General features: G+C 45.4%; 1 protein-coding gene and 1 long non-coding RNA gene across 2 annotated transcripts; both read left to right on the top strand.

Moving 5' to 3' along the window:
• The first annotated feature begins 17,152 nt into the window (after nucleotides 1–17,152).
• Nucleotides 17,153–17,724, top strand: LOC123411710. Its single transcript, XR_006613314.1, has 4 exons — nucleotides 17,153–17,289; nucleotides 17,358–17,393; nucleotides 17,510–17,607; nucleotides 17,688–17,724. It is a non-coding gene; the product is annotated as an uncharacterized LOC123411710 (long non-coding RNA).
• Nucleotides 17,725–19,015: 1,291 nt separating this feature from the next.
• Nucleotides 19,016–20,174, top strand: LOC123411709. Its single transcript, XM_045104673.1, has 2 exons — nucleotides 19,016–19,288; nucleotides 19,368–20,174. Exons 1-2 carry the CDS (start codon nucleotides 19,123–19,125, stop codon nucleotides 19,655–19,657), a joined length of 456 nt encoding a protein of 151 aa, XP_044960608.1. The 5' UTR covers nucleotides 19,016–19,122; the 3' UTR covers nucleotides 19,658–20,174.
• The last annotated feature ends 2,530 nt before the right edge of the window (nucleotides 20,175–22,704 follow it).

The following is a 22,704-nucleotide window of genomic DNA, read 5'->3' on the forward strand; positions in this document are numbered from 1 at the left end:
GTTCTTAGGTGCATGACTAGGATCATCCTTATGTATTTTATGACCGGAATGGGGAAAACCCAGAGCGGCAACAAAAGTAGCATAAGTGGCTTTGAGGCGAACATCAGAGGTCATCCAAGTGACAGTGTTGTCGGTGCCAAAATGACACGTGGCATAGAACTGGTGAATGACAGCAGCATTATAATCGCAATGAAAAGCAAACGGGGCGGCAAGCCCCGAAGACTCAATAAGCTCAAAGGCACCCGGATATTTCGCCGGATGCTTGCGAATATGCTCAATGTCAATGTAAAGATGATTGGATAAACCTTAGGAACTATGACCGTGGAAAAGACGTCAACCTGGACGTGTGTGCGAAAACGTGAATCCGTAGAATCACTGACGACCTCGTATTGATTTACGTCGCGACGGAAAGTAAAATAGGAAGCAGCCCCAAGAGTGGTAAAGTTGGTGATATCACGACCTAACGTGGCAGGGGGCTCTAAAGAGATGCGGCGAGCTTCACCTTCAGGCTGGGCAGGAGGCGGTTGTGGCATGTAGGAGGCCCGGCGAGACCCGAGCTTGGACCTTCGAGCGACGGGTTGAGGAAGTTCCTCGGCGGCAATCTCCTCCTCGAAGTCGGGTCAGCATCATCAGACGGTGATGGAGACGGTGGCTGCCGGGGTGGAGGACGCCGGGCAGCCCGTTTGAAGGGATGGTGTGACTCATCCGATTCCGACCCCGTGTTCATAGGGATGCGAGAGGATGAGGCGGCCACGGTCTTCCGAGCGGTGTGCTTGGTCTTGCCCATGGAGCCCTGAGAGGGATCCCGTAAAGGGTACGGACGGAGGAGAAGGGGATCCGCGGAGGAGATCGGCCGATCTCGAGGAGGGCGGCGTTGGGGAGGAGCTCCTCGAGCTGCTCCCAGGGCTGGCGGCGGCGGCTGGGAGAAGTGGGGCGCAGGGGATTAGGGTAAAAGACCCAGCCCCGCGCCCAGCTTTATATAGGGTCCCCGAGGCGTCGGACGTTTGAGAGGTGTCGGACGACGGGTGGATGATCTGGCGCCGGACGTTCGAGAGGCGTCGGACGTCCGGAAGGTTTTCTGGCGCCGGATGTTCGGAGTGAGCCGGACATCCGAGATAGAGAGGGGGGGGGGGGGTTCTGGTAATTTTGTTGTGATGATGATGACTTTCATGGTATATATATATATAAAACAAACTATGAGCACTGGTTTTTCTAGAATCATTACATGCATGAAATGATCTGTGCGTATGTTGTAAGCTTAAAAACACATAGAATTACGACGCACTCCCCCTAAATATATGCGCACATCAAGACACAACCATAATGTGAGTGTATGTATGTGTGCAAGATTTCAAGATATGTTGTCAAGCTCCAAGATACCAAGTTCACGCCTAAGTTGACAGAACCTAGCTACGCTAAGTGGCTTGGTGAAAATGTCGGCTAACTGCATGTCCGTACCCACATGGGTAATATCAATGTCACCCTTTTGCACATGGTCTCTCAAGAAATGATACCTAATATCAATATGTTTTGTGCGAGGGTGATCAATGGGGTTTACGGAGATCTTTATGGCACTTTCATTATCATAGAGAAGAGGAACGTGTCGATACATGATACCATAATCCTTCAGTGTTTGCCTCATCCATAGCAATTGAGTAGCACAGCTTGCGGCTGCAATATATTCGGCCTCGGCCGTGGAGAGAGAAAAACAGTTCTGCTTCTTCGAGGACCAACTTACCAACGAGCATCCAAGAAACTGACATGCACCGGAAGTGGATTTCCGTCCCACTTTATCACCGGCCCAATCCGCATCAGAATACCCTATAAGATCAAACATTGCATCCTTAGGGTACCATAAGCCTAACTTTGGGGTGTGAACAAGGTATCTAAGAATGTGCTTAACCGCCGTGTGGTGGCTTTCCATAGGGGAAGCTTGAAATCTAGCACATATTCCTACACTTAACATGATGTCCGGTCTAGATGCGCAAAGGTAAAGCAGCGAACCAATCATGTAGCGGTAAGTAGATGGGTCAAAAGGAATACCGTTTGAGTCTTCATTTAGAACTACATCGGTGGCCATGGGTGTCTTCATTGGTTTAGCATTTGTCATATCAAATTTCTCAAGAATGTCCTTGAGATACTTAGTTTGAGACAATAAAATCCCTTCTTGAAATTGTTGTATTTGAAAACCAAGAAAGAACTTCAAGTCCGTGTTGAGTGACATCTCAAAGGTCTCGGTCATGGAGGCCGCGAATTTCTTGCACAAATGGATGTTAGGAGAACCAAAAATGATGTCATCTACATAGATTTGGCATAAGATCAAATCACCATTTTCCCTCTTAGTAAAAAGAGTGGGATCGATCACCCCCACCACAAAGCCATCATCGAGTAGGAACTTCTTAAGATGATCATACCAAGCACGGGGTGCTTGTTTAAGACCATAAAGTGCCTTGTGAAGTTTATATACATGGTCTTTGTGACGAGGGTCAACAAACCCAGGTGGTTGTGATACATATACTTCTTCTTGTAGAGGACCTTTAAGAAAAGCACTTTTCACATCCATTTGATGCAAGGTGAAACCATTGAAAGTAGCATAGGCCAATAAAATGCGAATGGACTCAAGACGAGAAACAGGGGCGAAAGTTTCACCAAAGTCCAAACCTTCAACTTGGGAGTACCCCTGTGCTACTAACCTTGCCTTGTTGCGTAGAAAAATCCCGTTCTCATCTTCCTTGTTCTTGAAGATCCATTTAGTTCCAATAACATTATGTTCTTCAGTTGGTCGTTCTACCAATGACCATACTTCATTGCGTGTGAAACTGTTTAGCTCTTCTTGCATAGCAAGTAGCCAGTCGTTGTCACATAGTGCATCCTAAACCCTGTGTGGCACGGTACTAGAGACAAACGAAAAGTGAGCACAAAAGTTTGTTAATTGTTTACGAGTCACTCTACCTTTCGATACGCCTGTGAGGATTTGATCAATATCAACACGACCGGCCACACGTGGTATGATGGAGGTCAAGGTTTCACGAGGTTCTACTTCGTTTCCATCATCAATGTCCTCAACATATGGATCATTTATGTGCGGAGGAAGATATTCCTCTTCGTGTTGCACCTGTTGAGGTTCATCATCAAGCATGCCCATACTTTGGTCTATCTCTTGAGGATCAACTTGTTCTTGAGTGTCATCTCCTACTTGATCCTCAACAACTGGCATGATGGGTGTGCTAGTATCTTGTGGAGGTACGGGTAGTGAACCGTCTTGAGGATGCGAGATGTTCTCATCATCTTCATCATCATCATGGGGTCTTTGTTCCATAGGAAAAAGTGCACCTACACCCATGTTTAAGATATCTTGTGGGGAGTCTTCTTCACCTGCATCATTTAGATCAACTTGCTCCCCATGGGAGCGGTTAAATTCATCAAACGTCACGTCACAGGTTTCTATAACACATCCAGTGGATTTTTTGTAGACTCTGTAAGCGTGAGAGTTTGATCCATAGCCAACAAAAATCCCCTCAGTTGTTTTGGATTGAAATTTTCCTAACCGTTCCCGTTTGTTGAGGATGAAGCATTTGCATCCAAACACACAAAAGTACTTAACATTGGGCTTGTTCCCAGTTAGGAGCTCATACGGAGTTTTCTCCAATATTGATCGGAGGAAGAGCCAGTTTGATGCATGACATGCTGTGTTGACGGCCTCAGCCCAAAAGCTATGTGGTGACTTGTATTCATCTAACATGGACCTTGCCATTTCTACAAGTGTCCGGTTCTTCCTTTCTGCCACACCATTTTGTTGGGGAGTGTAGGGTGCGGAGTACTGATGTTCAATCCCCTCATCACTCAGAAATTCTTCTAGGGTGTAGTTCTTGAACTCAGAGCCATTATCACTTCTTACTGCCTTAATGTGCTTGTCAAACTTCCGCTGGGCTTGTTTGGCAAAATCAATGAAAGTGGCCTTTGTCTCGTCCTTGGACTTGAGAAAGAACACCCATGTATATCTTGAGTAATCATCAACAATGACTAGGCCATACTTTTTCCCTCCAAGACTTGCCCATGAAGGAGGCCCGAATAGATCCACATGAAGGAGCTCTAACGGCCTCGAAGTGGATACAACATTCTTGGGTGGATGTCTTGATTGATGTTGCTTCCCAGCTATGCATGCACTGCATACACGATCTTTCTTAAAAGATACATTTGTTAGTCCAAGGATGTGATTACCGTTTAAGAGATTTTGAAGATTTTTCATGCCAACATGGGCAAGCCGGCGATGCCACAGCCATCCCATGTCGGCCTTGGCCATTAGACAAGTTGTATGGAAAGTGCTCTCTTTCGAGAAATCAACCGTGTAAAGGTTGCCATCCAACTCTCCAACAAAAGCCACTTCAAGAGTGTCTCTCTTAAAGACTTTCACATCCGTTAGTCCAAATAGTGTGTCATAACCGACGGAAGCCAATTGGCGAACTGAAAGTAAATGATATTGAAGAGATTGAACAAGCATGACATTTGCAATAGACATGTCATTAGTGATTGCCACCTTGCCCAACCCAATTACCTGCCCTTTCGACCCTCCACCAAATACAATGCTCATGTATGGTCGAATGGCTTGCATGAAGTCATAGAGCAAGTTACTATCTCCGGTCATATGATTGGTGCATCCACTGTCGATCACCCATTTTGCTCCACCGGAGAAAATAGCCTGTAAAAAATTAAGACTTGGTTTGAGGTACCCATTTTGTCATGGGGCCTTTCACATTAGTTACAAGAGTCTTAGGGACCCAAATAGCATCGAATCGAAATGCATTACGAGGACCAACGAATTTAGCATAGACCTCTCCTTCCTTTGATTTGCGTAGTACATAGGATGGCGGCATGAATTCGGTTGTCTTGTTGTGAGCAGACGGACCCCTAGTGACCGATCTACTCACAACCTTACCTTTCTCAGTGTGTCCCTCTGGTACAAATATTTCCTTAAGAGGAGTGGTACACTTCAGAGGAGATGCACTTTTCTTGGCAGTACTTGGGTTGAACCCAAGCCCTTCCTTTGCGACACCTCCATTGTGTCGACTTAAGATCTCATTGAGAGTCTTTTGTCCTTGTGCACATGTCATGAGACCTCTGTCTAGCTGTGCCCTTAATGAACAGTTTTCCTCACGGATAGATGTCAGTTCACTACTAGGGTTAGTAGTGCAGGTATCAACATTAATAATAGGTGAGGAGTAGGCCTTAGCTAGAGTGTCAAGATAAGTGACCTTAAGTGCCTCAAAGCTCTTTGTAAGAGCAGTGGGTTTTTCTTCCTTGTCTTTGAGAGACAAGGATAGACGCTCACAGTCCTTAGAAAGAGAAGCATGAGAGTTCACAAGTTGGTCTTTATCATTTAGTAATTCTCTGCACACATTTTCAGCCTTTTTCAAGGAGGCAAGATCATTACCATGTTTATCAAGGTTTTCACCTACTTTTGAACATAGTGCATCATTTTGTGCTTCCTCATAAAGGACTTTCTGCTCAAGGAGTTCATTTCTGTCCTTCTCCTCAGTGACGAGGGTTTTGAGTTCCTTGATGGTATTGGTGTGCTTACTCACCATTTCCATAAGTATACGAAACATAGTGAGCTTCTTTCCTTTGAGAGAGCCCATAAATTTGTTCATTTTAGCAAACATGGGATGATCTAAATCGTTATCCTCATAATGATCTTCCACATCAAGATACTCATCAGAAGGGGTAGAAGCTAGACTGAAGGAGTTTAGCCGTGGGGTTACCTTAACCTTATCATGGGAGCTTTGGTCTTCCCCATCTCCCATGGCAGTCTTTGCCATCAGACACTTGTGAGCGTTGCCCTTGTAGTCCTTCATATAGTTGTAGTGAACAACATCACCACTTTTGTTGACTAGCCTCAAAGTACTCTGTGTATCTTGAGCTACTTCGGCAACTCCACCAACATCTTCTGGATCTGATTCTTCTTGAGCAACCATTGCTCTTCCATCTGTCCTTTTGGACTTGGAGTTCATGGGGTTCGGTAACTTCTTATTTACGAAGGTCTTTGGAAACCTTGGTTTGTCTTCTCTCTTCTCATAAGGGCATTCGTTGGAGAAGTGGTTGGTTTCCTCACAGTTGTAGCATTTTCTTACCTTCTTCTTTGGAAATCTTCCCTTGAACTTCCCTGCACTGAACTTCTTCACAAAGAGGGCAATGTCCTCAAAAGATGGGCTTTCATCAGAGTCAACATCATCACCATCTTGACAGTCATCATCACCTTCTTCTTCTTCACTTTCTTCTTCGTCATACTCATGCTTGGCTTTCAAAGCAAGGTTGATCTTTGATGTTGAAGTGCCATGCATGGCTAGGTGCTTTGTTGCATTTGCCTTTGACTCTTCAAATAGTTGGAAAGTGGATATGATGTCATCCGGAGTCATTTCTTTGAAGGCACGATGATGTCTCATGTCCCATACCATTTGATGGTGATATGGAGCAAGAGCGTGAAGTAACTTGTCCACAAGAAATCTCTTGGTCAAATTGAAACCATCTTGCGTCTTGTCACAGTCACATGACTCAATGTCTGCGGCGAGAGTCATGAGCCATTCTAGTAGTTGCTTGGGAGATTCACCCTTTTCCATACAAAAATTCTGTAATGCCCCTTGGCAATTTCATATTGAGCAAGCCGAAGAGTGGAGGTACCGGTCTTGGTCCTTATGTTGTTGTCCCATAATTCCTTGGCACTTGTGATGTGAATGTAATGTCTTCGTTGCTTGTCATTCATCCCCTTTCTTATGCACATGATTGCAGTGTCATTGAGATGCTTGTCATAAGTTTCTCTGGGCGTGAGGCATCTTGGATCAATAGGATTGTACCCATGCTCAAGGATGTCCAGCATCTCATCATTGGCGTACCTAAGATGATCCTGCATACCAACTCTCCACAAAGCAAAATCGGAATTGTCATCAAGAAAGGGAGGTTTTCCTCCAGGATTGTACTTAGGTTTCTCAATTTGAGACTTAGCATAAAGCCATGGAACACTGGTTTGGTTCCTCTCCGGAGGAGGTTGGCCAAATGAAGTACCGTGCACGTGGGGCCCTGAGGCCCTCGGGGACGTGGTTGTCCCCGTGGTTAGTGCTGCTAGTCTCATTTGGATCATGGACTCAAGAGAAGCATCATGCTCCTCTTTTTGCTTGGCAAGGGCCCGTTCCAGGTCCTCAGAGGTGAAAGACTTGACTTCTGCGAAAGTCCCGTCCCTCTGCACTGGAGCTACTGCAGCTGGATCCATGTCCATCTCGCTCTAGGGCGGTTAAGACACACAAATAGAGCACGAGGCTCTGATACCAATTGAAAAGGATCGAGATGGACCTAGAGGGGGGTGAATAGGTACAAATCCAAATTTTAACAATTACTTAGCAATTTTAGGCTAAAGTGCGGAATATAAGTGTAAGCCTAATAATTGCTATGACAAAGAGTAAGCTATTAGGAGTGAAGCAAGGCAAGCGGTAAACAATAAGCGAATACAAGTATGTAATAAGGATTAACACAAGTAGAGAGTTAGGGTTAGGAATAACCGAAACTCCGAGAGAGACAAGGATGTATCCCGATGTTCACTTCCTTGGAGGGAACCTACGTCACCGTTAGAGGGGCGGATGTTACCACGAAGGCACACCAACGCCACGAAGGCTCACCCTATTCTCCCTTTGAGATAACTCCACGAAGGCGTTTCTCAACCACTAGTGGTAAGCCCTGAGGTGGCTTCCAAACCATCACAAACTTTCCGGGGGATATCACAATGGTTTGATTCCTCTCCGAAGACTCCTACCGCCTAGGAGTCTCCAACCTCCAAGAGTAACAAGATCATGGGGATTGCTCAAAAATTGCTCAAATCACAAATCACTTTGGTGGGAAGGAGGAGAGGGAGACGATCTTTCTTTTGATTGGAACAACACTCTAAAGGACTCACAAATGCTCTTGGGATCTAGGATTTAGTGTAGACAAGAGTGAGTGAGAGGAAATGTGTTCTTGGATGTATCTTGGCTGTGTTGAACCCACTTTCACGAGGTGGGAGAAGAGTATATATAGTGTGGAGTGAAATCTAGCCGTTGGAGGTGCAATAAGTCACACAGGGTCCGGACGTCCGAAACTTGCCGGACGTCCGGGCGTCCGCGAGGAGCCGGACGTCTGGAGGGAGTCGGACGTCCGAGGCCTGTAGGCATGACTGGGGCTCAACTGAATTTAGCAGCGGCCGGACGTCCGACAGGGGTCGGACGTCCAAGGCCTGTAGGTGAGCCTGAACCTATTCGAATACATCAGCAGCCGGACGTCCGGAAGTGGCCCGGAAGTCCATATTATACAACACAATTTCTTCTGGTGGTGGCTTCTGGATTTCCGACGGGGGTAGGACATCTGGAGCTCGGACGTCCGGAGGTGGCCGGATGTCCGAGATATAGTGCACACAAACTACTGGTGTTGGCCTCCGGATTTCCGGAGCTTGGCCGGATGTCCGGCCCTCGAACGTCCGGAGGTAGCCGAATTTCCGAGTTATAGTGTGTACAAACTACTGGTGTTGGCCTCCGGATTTCCGGAGCTTGGCCGGATGTCCGGCCCTCGAACGTCCGGAGGGAGCCGGATTTCCGAGTTATAGTGTGTACAAACTACTGGTGTCTGGCTGCGGATTTCCGAAGCCAACCGGACGTCCGGCCCTCGGACGTCTGGAGGGAGCCGGATGTCCGAGGAGATTGGACATATGTTGAATTGTAGAGAGTGGATGTTATGTGATGTTTGATATGATTGTAGAGATGTGGTATGAGCAAGTTTCTCGCAAAGCCTGTGATCCCCTCTTAATAGTGCGGGATCCCTATACTCAATATCAGTAAACTCAAAAGACTATTCTACAACATCTCTTCTTAATCCCGAGTCTTCTCGACATATAACTCACCAATCTTTTCAGGCAGCCTTTGGCACAGAAATCTTAATCTACTAAAGTACTTGCCGTCCTGAGATACACTCAACAAATAGGATTAGTTTCCTATGTATGTGCTATCATTAACACCAAAAGACAATTAGGGTCATAGCATGCACTTTCAGTCTCCCCCTTTTTGGTAGTTGATGACAACATATACATAGGTCTCAAAAATATTAACCATACATTATAGTCTTAGGAGATATTTTAGTACGGAGCTCCCCCTTAGGATATGCATGGTAAGAAAATCGAAGCTCCAAATGGATCAACATGGAAGAATAATAGATCATCATAGAAATAAAAGAGTCAAGACATAATAGTCTATGATGATATCATAGTAAATCACAACCATTCCATAGAATGATAGCTGGAGCTTGCATACTTGTTAGCATCCTTAGGATCGACAAAACCTTCTGGTTGTATCACATACAACCTTTCCTCAAGGAAACCGTCGAGGAAACAATGTTTTGACATCCAATGTGCAATATTTCGTAAATATTGAAGCAACTGCTAACATAATTCCAATAGACTTTTAGCATCGCTACGAGTGATAAAGTCTCATCACAGTCAACTCTTTGAACTTGTTGGAAACATCTTTGCGACTAGTCGAACTTTTCTTAATGGTGACTTTTCACCATCATCGTCTGTCTTCCTTTTAAAGATCCATATGTACTTAATAGTCTTACGACCATCAAGTAGTTCTTACAAAGTCTATACTTTGTTTTATACATGGATCCTCTCTTGAATTTCATGGCCTCTAGCCATTTGCCGAAATCCGGGCCCACCATCGCTTGTCCATAGCTCGTAGGTTCATTGTTGTTCAACAACATGACCTCCAAGATAGGGTTACCGTGCCACTCTGTAGCAGTACGTGACCTTGTCGACCTACGAAGTTTGTAGTAACTTGATCCGAAGCTTAATGATCACTATCATCAGTTTCCACTTCAATTGGCGTAGGCGCCACAGGAACAACTTCCTGCGCCCTGCTACACACTGGTTGAAGTGACGGTTCAATAAACTCATCAAGTTCCATCACCCTCCCACTCAATTCTTTCGAGAGAAACCTTTCCACGAGAAAGGACCCATTTCTAGAAACAAAGACTTTGCTTCCGGATCTGAGATAGGAGGTATACCCAACTGTTTTGGGTGTCCAATGAAGATGCATTCATCCGCTTTGGGTTCGAGCTCATCATGCTGAAACCTTTCCACATAAGCATCGCAGCCCCAAACTTTTAAGAAACGACAACTTAGGTTTCTCCAAACCATTGTTCATACGGTGTCATCTCAACGGAATTACATGGTGCCCTATTTAAATTGAATGCGGTTGTCTCTAATACCTAACCCAAAACGATAGTGGTATTTCGATAAGAGACATCGTAGTATGTGCTATATCCAATAGGGCGCGGCTATGACGTTCGGACACACCATCACACTATGGTGTTCTAGGTGGCATGAATTGCGAAGCAATTTCCACATTGTCTTAACTGTGTACCAAAACTCGCAACTCAGATATTCATCTCTATGATCATATTGTAGACAGCTTATCCTCTTGTCACGACGATCTTCACTCTGAAATAGCTTTGAACTTTTCAATATTTCAGACTTGTGATTCATCAAGTAAGTACTCATGTATCTACTCAAATAGTCAGTGAAGTAAGAACATAACGATATCCACTGCGTGCCTCAGCACTCATTGGACTGCACACATCGAAGATGTATTACTTCCAACAAGTTACTTTCTTGTTCCATCACATTGGAAAACGAGGCCTTCAGTCATCTTGCCCATGTTGTATGATTTGCATGTGTCAAGTGATTCAAAATCATGTGAGTCCAAACGATCCATCTGCATGGAGTTTCTTCATGCGTTTATACCAATAGGTATGGTTTGCATGTCTCAAACGTTTCAAAAATGAGTGAGTACAAACATCTATCAGCATGGAGCTTATTCATGCATTTTATACCAACATGACTCAAGTGGCAGTGCCACAAGTAAGTGGTACTATCATTACTACTTTGTATCTTTTGGCATCAATATTATGAACATGTGTAGCACTATGATCGAGATTCAATAAACCATTGAAGGTAATTATTCAAGCAAATAGTATAACCATTATTCTCTTTAAATGAATAATCGTATTGCAATAAACACGATCCAATCATGTTCATGCTCAACGGAAACACCAAATAACAATTATTTAGGTTTAACACCAATCCCGATGGTAGAGGGAGCGTGCGATGTTTGATAACATCAACCTTAGAATTACTTCCAATACACATCGTCACCTCACCCTTGCTAGTATCCTTTTAATCCGTAGCTATAACTTCGAGTTACTAACACTTAGCAACTGAACCGGTATCTAATACCCTGGTGCTACTAGGAATACTAGTAAGGTACACATCAATATCAGGTATATCCAATATACTTTTGTCGACTTTGCCAACCTTCTCATCTACCAAGTATCTAGGGTAGTTTCGCCTCAGTGACCGTTTCCCTCATAACCGAAGCACTTAGTCTCGGGTTTGGGTTCAACCCTGGGTTTCTTCACTAGAGCAGCAACTGTTTTGCCGTTTCATAAAGTATCCCTTCTTACCCTTGCCCTTTTTTGAAACTAGTGGTTTTACTAACCATCAACAATTGATGCTCCTACTTGATTTCTACCATTGCGAATAGCTCAAGGATCATCATATGTTTCCTTGACATGTTATAGTTCATCACGAAGCTCTAGTAGCTTGGTGGCAGTGACTTTGGAGAACCATCACTATCTCATCTGGAAGATCAACTCCCACTCGATTCAAGCGATTGTAGCACTCAGACAATCTGAGCACATGCTCAACGATTGAGCTTTTCTCCCTTACTTAGTAGACAAAGAACCTTGTCGGAGGTCTCATACCTCTTAACAAGGGCACGAGCATGAAATCCCAATTTCTTCTCTTAGAACATCTCATATGTTCGTGACGTTTCAAAACGTCTTCGGCACCCCAATTCTAAGTCGTTAAGCATTACGCACTGAACTATCACGTAGTCATCAAAAATGTATATGTCAAATGTTCGCAACATCCACAGACGACGCTCGAGGTTCAACACACCGAGCGGTGCATTAAGGACATAAGCCTTCTGCGCAGCAATGAGGACAATCCTCAGTTTACGGACTCAGTCCGCAAAATTGCTACTATCATCTTTCAACAAAATTTTCTCCAGGAACATATAAAAACAGTAGAGCTATAGCGCAAGCTACAACATAATTTGCAAAGACCTTTCTGACAATGTTCATGATAATTGAGTTTAGATAATCATATTACTAATAACTCCCACTCAAAACATACATCCCTCTAGTCATTTGAGTGGCGCATGATTCAAATCCACTAACTCAAGTCCGATCATCACGTGAGTTGAGTATAGTTTCAGTGGTGAACATCTCCATGCTGATCATATCAACTATATGATTCATGCTCGACCTTTTGGTCTCTTCTGTTCCGAGGCCATGTCTGTACATGCTAGGCTCGTCAAGTTTAACCCGAGTGTTCCGCGTGTGCAATTGTTTTGCACCCGTTGTATGCGAACGTTGAGTCTATCACACCCGATCATCACGTGGTGTCTCGAAACGACGAACTTTCGCAATGGTGCACAGTCGGGGAGAACACAATTTCATCTTGAAATTTTAGTGAGGGATCACCTTATAATGCTACCGTCGTTCTAAGTAAGATAAGGTGCATAAAAGGATTAACATCACATGCAATTCATAAGTGACATGATATGGCCATGATCTTGTGCTTCTTGATCTCCATCACCGAAGCACCGGCATGATCTTCATTGTCACTGGCGCCACACCATGATCTCCATCATCATGATCTCCATCATCGTGCTGCCATCAAGGTTGTCGTACTATCTATGCTATTACTACTAAAGCTACAATCTAGCTATATAGTAAACACATCTGCAAGCACAACCGTTAGTTTAAAGACAACCCTATGGCTCTTGCCGGTTGCCGCAGCATCGACGTGCAAGTCGATATTTAACTATTACAACATGATCATCTCATACATCCAATATATCACATCATGGCTTTGTCCATATCACATCACATGCATATCCTGCAAAAACAAGTTAGATGTCCTCTAACTTGTTGTTGCATGCTTTACGTGGCTGCTATGGGTATCTAGTATGATCGCATCTTACTTACGCAAAACCACAAAGGTGATGTGCAAATTTCTATTTAACCTCTCTCCAAGGACCGCCTCGGTCAAATCCGATTCAACTAAACTTGAAGAAACAGATACCCGCCAGTCATCTTTATGCAACAAGTTGCATGTTAGTCGATGAAACCGGTCTCTCGTAAGCGTACGAGTAAGGTTGGTCCAGGCCTCTTCAATCCAACAATACCGCCGAATCGAGAAAATACTAAGGAGAGCAGCAAATCGAACATCAATGCCCACAAAAACTTTTGTGTTCTACTCAAGATATCATCTACGCATGTACCTATCTCTGATACCACTCTTGGGGAACGTTGCATGGGAAACAAAAAATTTCCTACGCACACGAAGACCTATCATGGTGATGATCATATACGAGAGGTAGATGGGATCCACATACCCTTGTAGATCGCTACGCGGAAGCGTTAATAAACGCGGTTGATGTAGTGGTACGTCTTCACGATCCGTCCCATGACCCGTCCCATGAACCATCTCACGATCCGTCCCGATCAAGTGCCGAACGGACGACACCCCCGCGTTCCGCACACGTACAGCTGGATTACGATCTCCACCTTCTTGATCGAACAAGAGAGACGGGGAAGTAGATGAGTTCTCCGGCAGCGTGACGGCGCGCTGGTGATGATGATGATCTATTCCCGCAGGGCTCCGCCCGAGCTCCGTAGAAAACCGATCTAGAGGGAGAACTACGAAGTAGAGGCTTAGGGTTGCACGTGGCAAAGTTGTGTCTCAAAAACCCTAAAACCTCTAGTATATATAGGAGGAGGGGTCGGGCTAGCCTTGAGGCTCAAGGCAGCCCCAAGGGCGTCGGCCGAAGGGAGGAGGAGGGACTCCTACTCCAATTCAGTTTGGAAGGTGGAGTCCCTTCCTTTCTTCCCACCTCCTTTTTTTTCTTTCTCCTTTGATTTTTCCCTTAGCCGAAATAGTACTATTGGGCTGGCCTCACCAGCCAACCAAGGGCTGGTGCGCCACCGATGGGCCTATTAGGTTCTGTCCCGGGTGGGTGTCCCCTCCCGATAAAAACCCGAAACCCATTTGTCACTCCTGGTACACTGCCAGCAATGCCCGAAATCTTTCGGGAAGCCAAATGAATCAATCCTATATATCAATCTTTGTTTCCGGACCATTCCGGAAACCCTCGTGACGTCCGTGATCTCATCTGGGACTCCGAACAAACCTTCGGTCACCAGCACCTATAAGTCAACTATACCGAAACGTCACCGAACCTTAAATGTGCAGACCCTTCGGGTTCGAGAACTATGGAGACATGACCTAAGACACTCCCCGGTTAATATCCAACAGCGGGACCTGGATGTCCATATTGGATCCTACATATTCTATGAAGATCTTATCGGTTTAACCTCCATGCCAATGATTCATATAATCCCGTATACCATTCCCTTTGTCCTTCGGTATGTGTCATGGTTTTGTCACGGCAGATGTCCTCTTGAAAGGACTTAGTGAAGGAGCCATCATACCTTGGTGGCGACTCAAAGGGGGAGAGCGGAAGCGAGACTCAGATTTACCCAGGTTCGGCCCCTCGTGTGGAGGTAAAAGCCTACGTCATGCTTGGGTATATTGATGGTGGATTCAATTACAAGGAGGTCGTAACTCGCCTAACCTAGGTCTCGATTATTTCTAACTTGATCTATTGGTTCGAGAGCCACGCCTTTATATACAGGTCAAGGCCCCAGGGTTTACAAAGTTCTGGCAACGTTACAAATCGTGGCCTTCCTTATCTCTAAGTCGTCGTGTACCTCAAGCCAAGGAAAACTCCTTGGCGGCTTATCTTCTTTGTCATTCTTGAACCACCATCCGACTCATGGGCCGTGGCAGCCTTCTTACAAGATCTCCCAGCACGCCCCAGGCCCAAACCAAGGCTTATGTTGGTCATGTATGTATGAGTTACCACTTTCCTCACCCGACCCATTAGGAAGGGTCATACCGCAGGTAATATCCCCAACATTAAGCCCAAGTTTGACTTGAATTTATTCATGCCAACAAATCTTCTCTCCTCTTGTTGGTGACTCATCTCACTCCCATCTTTCCTTTAGTGAATTATAAGCCGCCAGCTTCCTCAATTTGCTTGAGTCGCCAGGTCATTTGTTGACGACGTCACCTTCTCCAATATTCCAGGAATTCCGATGACATCATTCCCAATGGATCTTTTTTCGTCCTTATCTTATCATCCTGAAAATTTAGGCGCCATCATATCCAGGTTTCAGTATGTCACCTCGATTCCCGCGCCTGCCATTTGTTGTCTTACCTTGGGCCTTTAAATAGCCACGGGGGAGTGGGAGGGCAACGCCACCTACTCCCACTCCTTTCTTTCAGCCGCATCGTCTTTTCCAGCCGCACCTCGACCATCCTGTCACCGTTGAAGCTCCATCACACGTCGTCGCCGTCCAGCAGCTTCCCGAGCCAGTCTAGGGCGCGACCGCCATCGCGGGTCTTCTTCAATCCCCACCCGACATCTCCTTCTTCCTTCAAGTAAATCTCCTCCTCCCATTAGGAGTAGATCCAAACCTTCGCACTTCTTAGGTCAGCGTCAGAACTCCATGAACACCACTTCCCCTTGCTTCTTAGCCCATCTGGATGCGGTATTGTAGACCCACATGCAAAATGATAGTCACAATAGTTCCTATTGTGTTTCCTATCAATCCGTAGTTCCCAGATTTACGCACCATTTTTCATAGTGTTGTTGGGCGTTCCATGGCGTTCAATCCTTCAGCCGGCGTTTATTCCCCCCATTGGAAAATGCCCATAGATCCATAAATTATTGCTTGTCGTTAGAAACATGTTTGTCTTCCGATCAGGAATATCCTTAAGGAAACCCTTTTTAGAACCATAACCCGTCTCCTTTTGCCATGGCGAATTAGAATATCCCTGTAGATACACCGTAGATCATTTTGGCTGGCGAGTTGTAATACCCCTGTAGATACACCTTAGATTATTTAGCTGGCAAGTCGCCATTCCGCAGTTCGTGGCAACCCACCCTACTCTTTTCCTTTTGTAGTTATGGGTACTATCTCGAAATGCAACTGGCTACCAACAAAAGTCAATGATGCCTATCTTGACAATTTTGTAAAAACGGGTAGTTTAGATCCCAAGGAAGTTATTGGGTGGCGGACTACCTTCGGAGAAACAATTCCCCAACCCGCCGAAGGAGAGGTAGTCGTGTTTGCTGATCACTTGGAGCAAGGTTTCAAGCCGCCTGGCTCAAAGTTTTTTAGAGATGCCCTGCATTTCTTCCAACTTCATCCTCAAGACTTGGGACCAAATTCCGTCAGTAATCTTTGCCAGTTTTAAGTTTGCTGTGACACTTATCTGCAAATCGAGCCCACCGTGCTATTGTTCCGGAAATTTTTCTATCTGAACCGCCAAACATAATTTGCCCATGGACCTAGCTTAGAACTGGGGGGGGAGTCAACATTCAGCGACGCCGTGAATGCGGGTTTCCGGCAGTCACTTTGCCCAGTCATCCCAAAGACTGGGCAAAGTCTTGGTTTTACTGCCGCGACACTTCTCCACCCAACGAGAACCCTCTGCCGGGCTTGGGGGAGGATCGCCTACCTATGGACTTTGAGTTGCGTGAGAAGTTGACTGAAGAAGAAGAAGCCACACTCGTTCCTATCTTTGGAAAGTTGAGGGGCCTTACCACCAACGGTCTTACCGGCATCGACTTGATCCGTTGTTGGGTAGAATGGAGGATTCTTCCCTTAAGCTGCTGGAATGGTTTGATGTGTGAGTATGATGGCGATTTGAACCACCCCCAATGCAATTTCAGTGTGAGGCTCTCAGAAGAAGACATTGTCAATATCATATAGACGCTATGTGGCGAGCCTATTGAAAATTGCTCCCAAATTGGGCTCAAACCCTTTTGCATCGCCCGGCTCCAGAGGTAAACAACCGGCTCCAAAATGTAATTATTTCATATACTCATCTATATTTCTAGTCCTGAACCTTCCACCATATTTAATTAGAGGGTTTCGGTGTTCTGGACCCGGAGAACCAAGACTATCGTCAAGAAGACAACCGAACCTCCCTCCAAGACGACGACGAAGAAGAAGAGCAAAGGCAAAGCTGTAGCCAAAGAGTCATCTGTCGTTGGCGAGTCTCGTGTTGTTGAAGAGCAGTCATAGGTAAAAATTCCTCATTTTTATTGCTTCATTTTGACTTGTACTTATTCTTTACCGCCTGTTGTTTATAGGATGACGAATATGAGAGCCAGGATGAAGATGTCGAGGTAATTTCCGTTTCTTCCGACTCAACTTCTTCCCTCCCCAAGCCGGCATGCGAATTTGTAAGAAAGTTCCCATGTCTCACCCGGATGCTCATCTGGACCCCAATTTCCTTTTGAAGAAGGCAAGTTACACACCTAAACGCCATACTCGAAGCCATTTTGGAGACCTAGTGTCCGGCTTACCTGAAACAGCAACTGGTCAAAACGACAAAGCGAGGTATATCATTATGAGTATCTTTTCCTTCTTGTGTAAGATATTCTCGCAATTTATTCAATCCTTGAATTCTTGTTCATCAGGTTTCACCTCCTTCGTCTGGCGACTCTCCCCCCGATGGTTCGTGTTCAGGGGTAAGTTTCTTTACTAACACATTCTTTCAATCATCAATGTCCTTTGTTCCAACATTGGTACCTTTGTTTCTCAGAGCACAAGCAAACAAGAGGAAGACAAGCGACTCATCTTCAGCCCCCAAAGTGGCTGAAATATCTGGTAAAGGCGCCTCCATCCCAGAGGCTTCGGAAGATCCAACTAAACTCCAAGGCGATACCTTTGATGATATTCCTGATATCCGAGCTGAGCCTTCAAGCCCTCAAAAGGAGGAAATTGAAAACGTTAACCCGCCCAGTCCAGCTAAGACGCCTGAAGATCCAGATGGAGTCATTGTTACTGGTACTGGTTACTCTAAGCCTGCAACTGCGGTGTTAACCAAGCATACGCCAAAAGATGCCCAAACATTTGCAGAGAAGGATATCACCAAGCTGAAGCTTCCTCGTTATGAAAAATTGGAGTTTAGAATTATACTCCGGTTTTGTGAGCCGCTTGGAACCAAGCCAAGAGATGGAGAAAAGCGCGACCAACTTGATGCGAGTCAAACATGAGGTATGACATTTTTATTTTTGTGAATATATCCTCCCATTAGCCCTCGAAAAGGGCACGTCATCCATGATGAATCATACTTTTGCATCATTTCTGTAATGTGTAGCCCCCAAGGGCCGGGTCATCTTTTGAAAGATGAGCCGGGACTTTGAATATAAAATTTTGTGCAACCTGTAGCCCACAAGGACCGGGTCATCTTTTGAAAGATGAGCCGGGTCTTTGAATATAAAATTTCTTCAACCTGTAGCCCCCAAGGGCCGGGTCATCTTTTGAAAGATGAGTCGAGTCTTTTGAATATAAAATTTCTTCTACCTGTAGCCCCCAAGGGCCGGGTCATCTTTTGAAAGATGAGCTGGGTCTTTTGAATATAAAAGTTCTTCAACCTGTAGCCCCCAGGGGCCGGGTCATCTTTTGAAGGATGAGCCGAGCCTTTTGAATATAAAATTTCTTCAACCTGTAGCCCCCAAGGGTCGGGTCATCTTTTGAAAGATGTACCGAGTCTTTTGAATATAAAAGTTCTTCAACCTGTAGCCCCCAAGGGCCGGGTCATATTTTGAAAGATGATTCGGGTCTTTTGAATATAAAATTTCTTCAACCTGCAGCCCCCAAGGGTCGGGTCATCTTTTGAAAGATGAGCCGGGTCTTGAATGATGGTATGACTTTAAAAGAATCATACATTATCCCCCAAGTGTCAGGGATGTTGCTTGCAATGGTCCTGAAACTTGCTTCCCCAATTTTTGTTTGCAGGAATCCTTGACTCGGGCCAACTCAACCTTGGCCGGTTTAAAAGAAAGCTTAGCCAAACAGCAGGATGCTCGAGCTAAGTCTGAAGAGAAATTTCTCTTGGCCCTTGCTGACATGGAGAAGATGAAAGCTGAACACCAAAAGTTTGAAAAGAAAGCCCATGTTGAGCAAGCCGCCATCTTAAAGCGGGCGCAACAAGCCGAAGAAAAGCTAGAAGCCGCTCTTCAAGAACTCTTCGGCTTAAAACATCATATCTCCAACATGATCCAAGCTATCTTTGGTAAGGATAAATTCCCTTCATCTGAAAAGATCTGCAAAGCATATTGCAAATGTTAATTATCTCATTCTATCCTTCATAGGTCCGCGAGCCGCCACCCTGCAGAATGATTGCATTCTGAAGCTGAAGGCGATTTATACTTTCACAGAGCAATTATACACGGGAGGCATGATGACTATGAAGGCCGTGATGGGCAACAGGGAGCCCATAAAATCCATCAAGCACATGCTGGCTTGCCTGCCAACATTGCCGCCTCAGATAGAAGAATTAAAAAGGCCAGCCGCCTGTAAAGGAGCACTGACCACCCTAAGTCGGTGTCTGGCCTATGCTTCTGAACTTAAGCCGGAGGAAGTAGCTGCTGGCTTTCCATAGTTAAAAGATGATGCGTCGGAGTTCACCGAGGAGGACTACCATCGTTGCGTGAAAGAGTCTCGCTCCGCGGCGACTCAACTAGCAAACAGCCTGGACTTAGGCAAATAGCAGGCGGCTTATGATGAAAGCAACAAAAAGGTGACTCCTCCTTCATATGAAATCACCAGCCTGACTCCACGACGCCGTAAGAATCCCTTTGACTTTGACGTTGATCTCTCTGCCATCTTGAGTGATGAAGACGAGTTCGTCGCCTTGACCAATTGCAATTGGAAACTGGGAGACTTACAAATCGAAGACGGCGAAAGCTCAAGGCAGGGTGACCCGGAGGCGGCTTGAACTGACTTATCATGAAACCGATCCGCAAAAAATATTTTGATACCTTTCTGACCGGGATATGATGCCCGGTATGGCCTGGTGAGCCATGTAATAGTCTTAGGATTCAGGAAAACAATATGATAACCGTACCTTGCAATTTGTGTTTGGAAAATGCGGCTTTCATTAATATGAATCGCCTTTCCCAAAAGCTTTGTCATATCTTGAAAAAAAATGTCCTTTACCCTGTCTATCATAGAAAACAATAAGCCGACTCAGTGAGTCACGGTAGCTTATAAACAATAAGCCAGCTCAATGAGTCGCGACGGGTTATAAACAATAAGCCGGCTCAGTGAGTCGCGACGGGTTATAACATGTGGGGACCCCGACTTACTAGTCGAGAATCTCCGTGCTCAGTGATCCCAGAGATCAATGCTCACCGAACACAGATACTGAATAAAGAGTCTTACATCCAAGTACCAATTATTACAACACGTGACCGAAGGGTCAAGTTCACAAGACAGGGCCTAAGGCCAAAATCACACGAGTACACTAATAGCGGAAAACAAAGGGGCTAAGCGGTGTCCATCCCATCAAGCCTACACCGACAGGCATTCTGACTCGGAAGCGTCCTAGTTCGTAGGGGTGTCTCCGAAGACGTACTCATCTCCAAACTCCGGTCCTTCCATGTCTGGTCAATAACATAACCAGTGGCAAGCCAATGAGTACTTTGAATGTACTCGCAAACAGCCCATGATATAATCAACGAAAGTGAAGGATAACAATACCATGCATTTCTAGTGTAACTCATCTAGGTGGAATGATCATGAATATGCATCAAGTTAAATAATTACTCTTGAAGAACAGGTTACAAATATCAATATATCTGCCGAGGGATGAACCATCCGGGTTCACCATATATGCCAAGTCACTGAACTTGGTCATATCATTGCGATCATAGAACACCTTTCTCATCACCACACACACACACACACACACACACACACACAACTCACGCACACTTGGTTTATGCGGAAATATCAGGATGTAGTTTAAGCAGGATTACCCAATTGTCCTTGACCATGGAGACGACTATTCGAATAGTTTACACTATGCAGAGGTAGTACGCTGTACCCACGAGATCCGGGAAACTTCCGTGTCATCCACGACTCGAGGTAAGTACCCGATCAATGCCTTTCCCCTGACGATACTAGACAAAGAGGTCCACTCGATTGGTACCCATCCCACATGTTGTACGTCTTACGAGGACCAACTCTGGAGTGTACCAACAATGCGGGGACCAACGGTCTGAGGGGAACTCATAAAAATGGCATAGTCGTCCTACCCGGCACGACCCCATAACGAGAGTGACCACACATCACTCCCGCCACTAGTAATGTGGCTCTTTGCTAGCACCGATCAGAGTAATTAACATAGCCCCGTCCCATAAGGGGTAACGTGGTCGTACTGGTAAGGTTGGGACGGTCGACACATCATAAATCTAATCCCATTTCCGAAACCTTACTCACACAAATACCGGTGCATCACTTCACCAAAAGTGACCACCTAACTCATCATCACCCTCGGGCATTATTGGCACCCGATGGGGTTTTCATAAACTCTTGCTTTATGACAACACCATGCTCATGATAATACTACTGCTATCTTTACTTGTCAATATGGTATTAGCATGACCCTCAAGGGGTAGAGTCAAGCTCAATGCAAAACACTCCGGAGTAGCCTTCGGTAAAACCATATCAAATGATTACCGGCACTTATGATCATATGCAACGGGAATACTTGTTGTTTTAACATGCAAAATAACATATGCTCAATCATGGTCAAAGGGTTGCTTGCCTTGTTCAGCTAAGTATCCGAGGTCTTCGAGGTCTTCCGCTCCGATTCCCTCCTCACACGGATTTTCTATCGTTGGTAAAACAATAAATAAGAAATAGCTCACACAGAAAGAGATCACAAAGTCATTTAAAAAAATGTTCCCTATTACTGATAAATCTAAGATATCATTTAAAAATATTTGCCTTAGTTTTCCTTGAAGGGATATTTTTGAAATCAACCAAACAGAAGCAAAACTATTCCAATTTAGTCCTTTTTATTATAATAAAATAGAATAGTTCCTGGAAAAATTCATCTAAGCATATCATTAAATACTACACATTTTTAGAAGAATAAATGTGGAAGAATTATATTTTTACACTGGTTAAATGTTTTTGTAAAAATCTTAGAAACCAGGGTTTAAAATAAAAAGGAAAACAAGCTAGCTCCTGGCCTGGCTCGGCCTAGAGCTGGGCTGGCCCAGGGCCAGCCGACAGCCTGCCCAGGCGCGCGCGCTGTCAGGTTTGAACCTCACGCACGGGGCCCTGCGGTCAGCGACCGAGGTCAGTGCGGGGGAGGAGGCTAGGCCAACGACAGGTGGGGCACACCTGTCGGGGTCGTCTCCTACCTCCGGACAGGGAGGAGGAGGAGGACGTCGACGAGGTTGCCGACGCGCTCATGCTCCAACGAACATGGGAATGGGTTCGCCTTGTTGTTGCCTACCTGCTGGTGGTCGAAACAACATCGGGGAGGCAGGGGTTCGCCGGCGACGAGGGGGCTGTGGTGGAGGGGTTTCGGGAGGTGGTCGAGGGGGTGGCTAGAGACACGGAAAAGCTCGAGCGAGTTGGGGGAAAGCTTCCTCGGATCGAGGGGGTCAGTTTGGGTGGTCGAGGGGCGCAGGA

The sequence above is a fragment of the Hordeum vulgare genome, chromosome 7H, assembly GCF_904849725.1.
Source record: "Hordeum vulgare subsp. vulgare chromosome 7H, MorexV3_pseudomolecules_assembly, whole genome shotgun sequence".
Lineage (NCBI taxonomy): Eukaryota > Viridiplantae > Streptophyta > Magnoliopsida > Poales > Poaceae > Hordeum > Hordeum vulgare.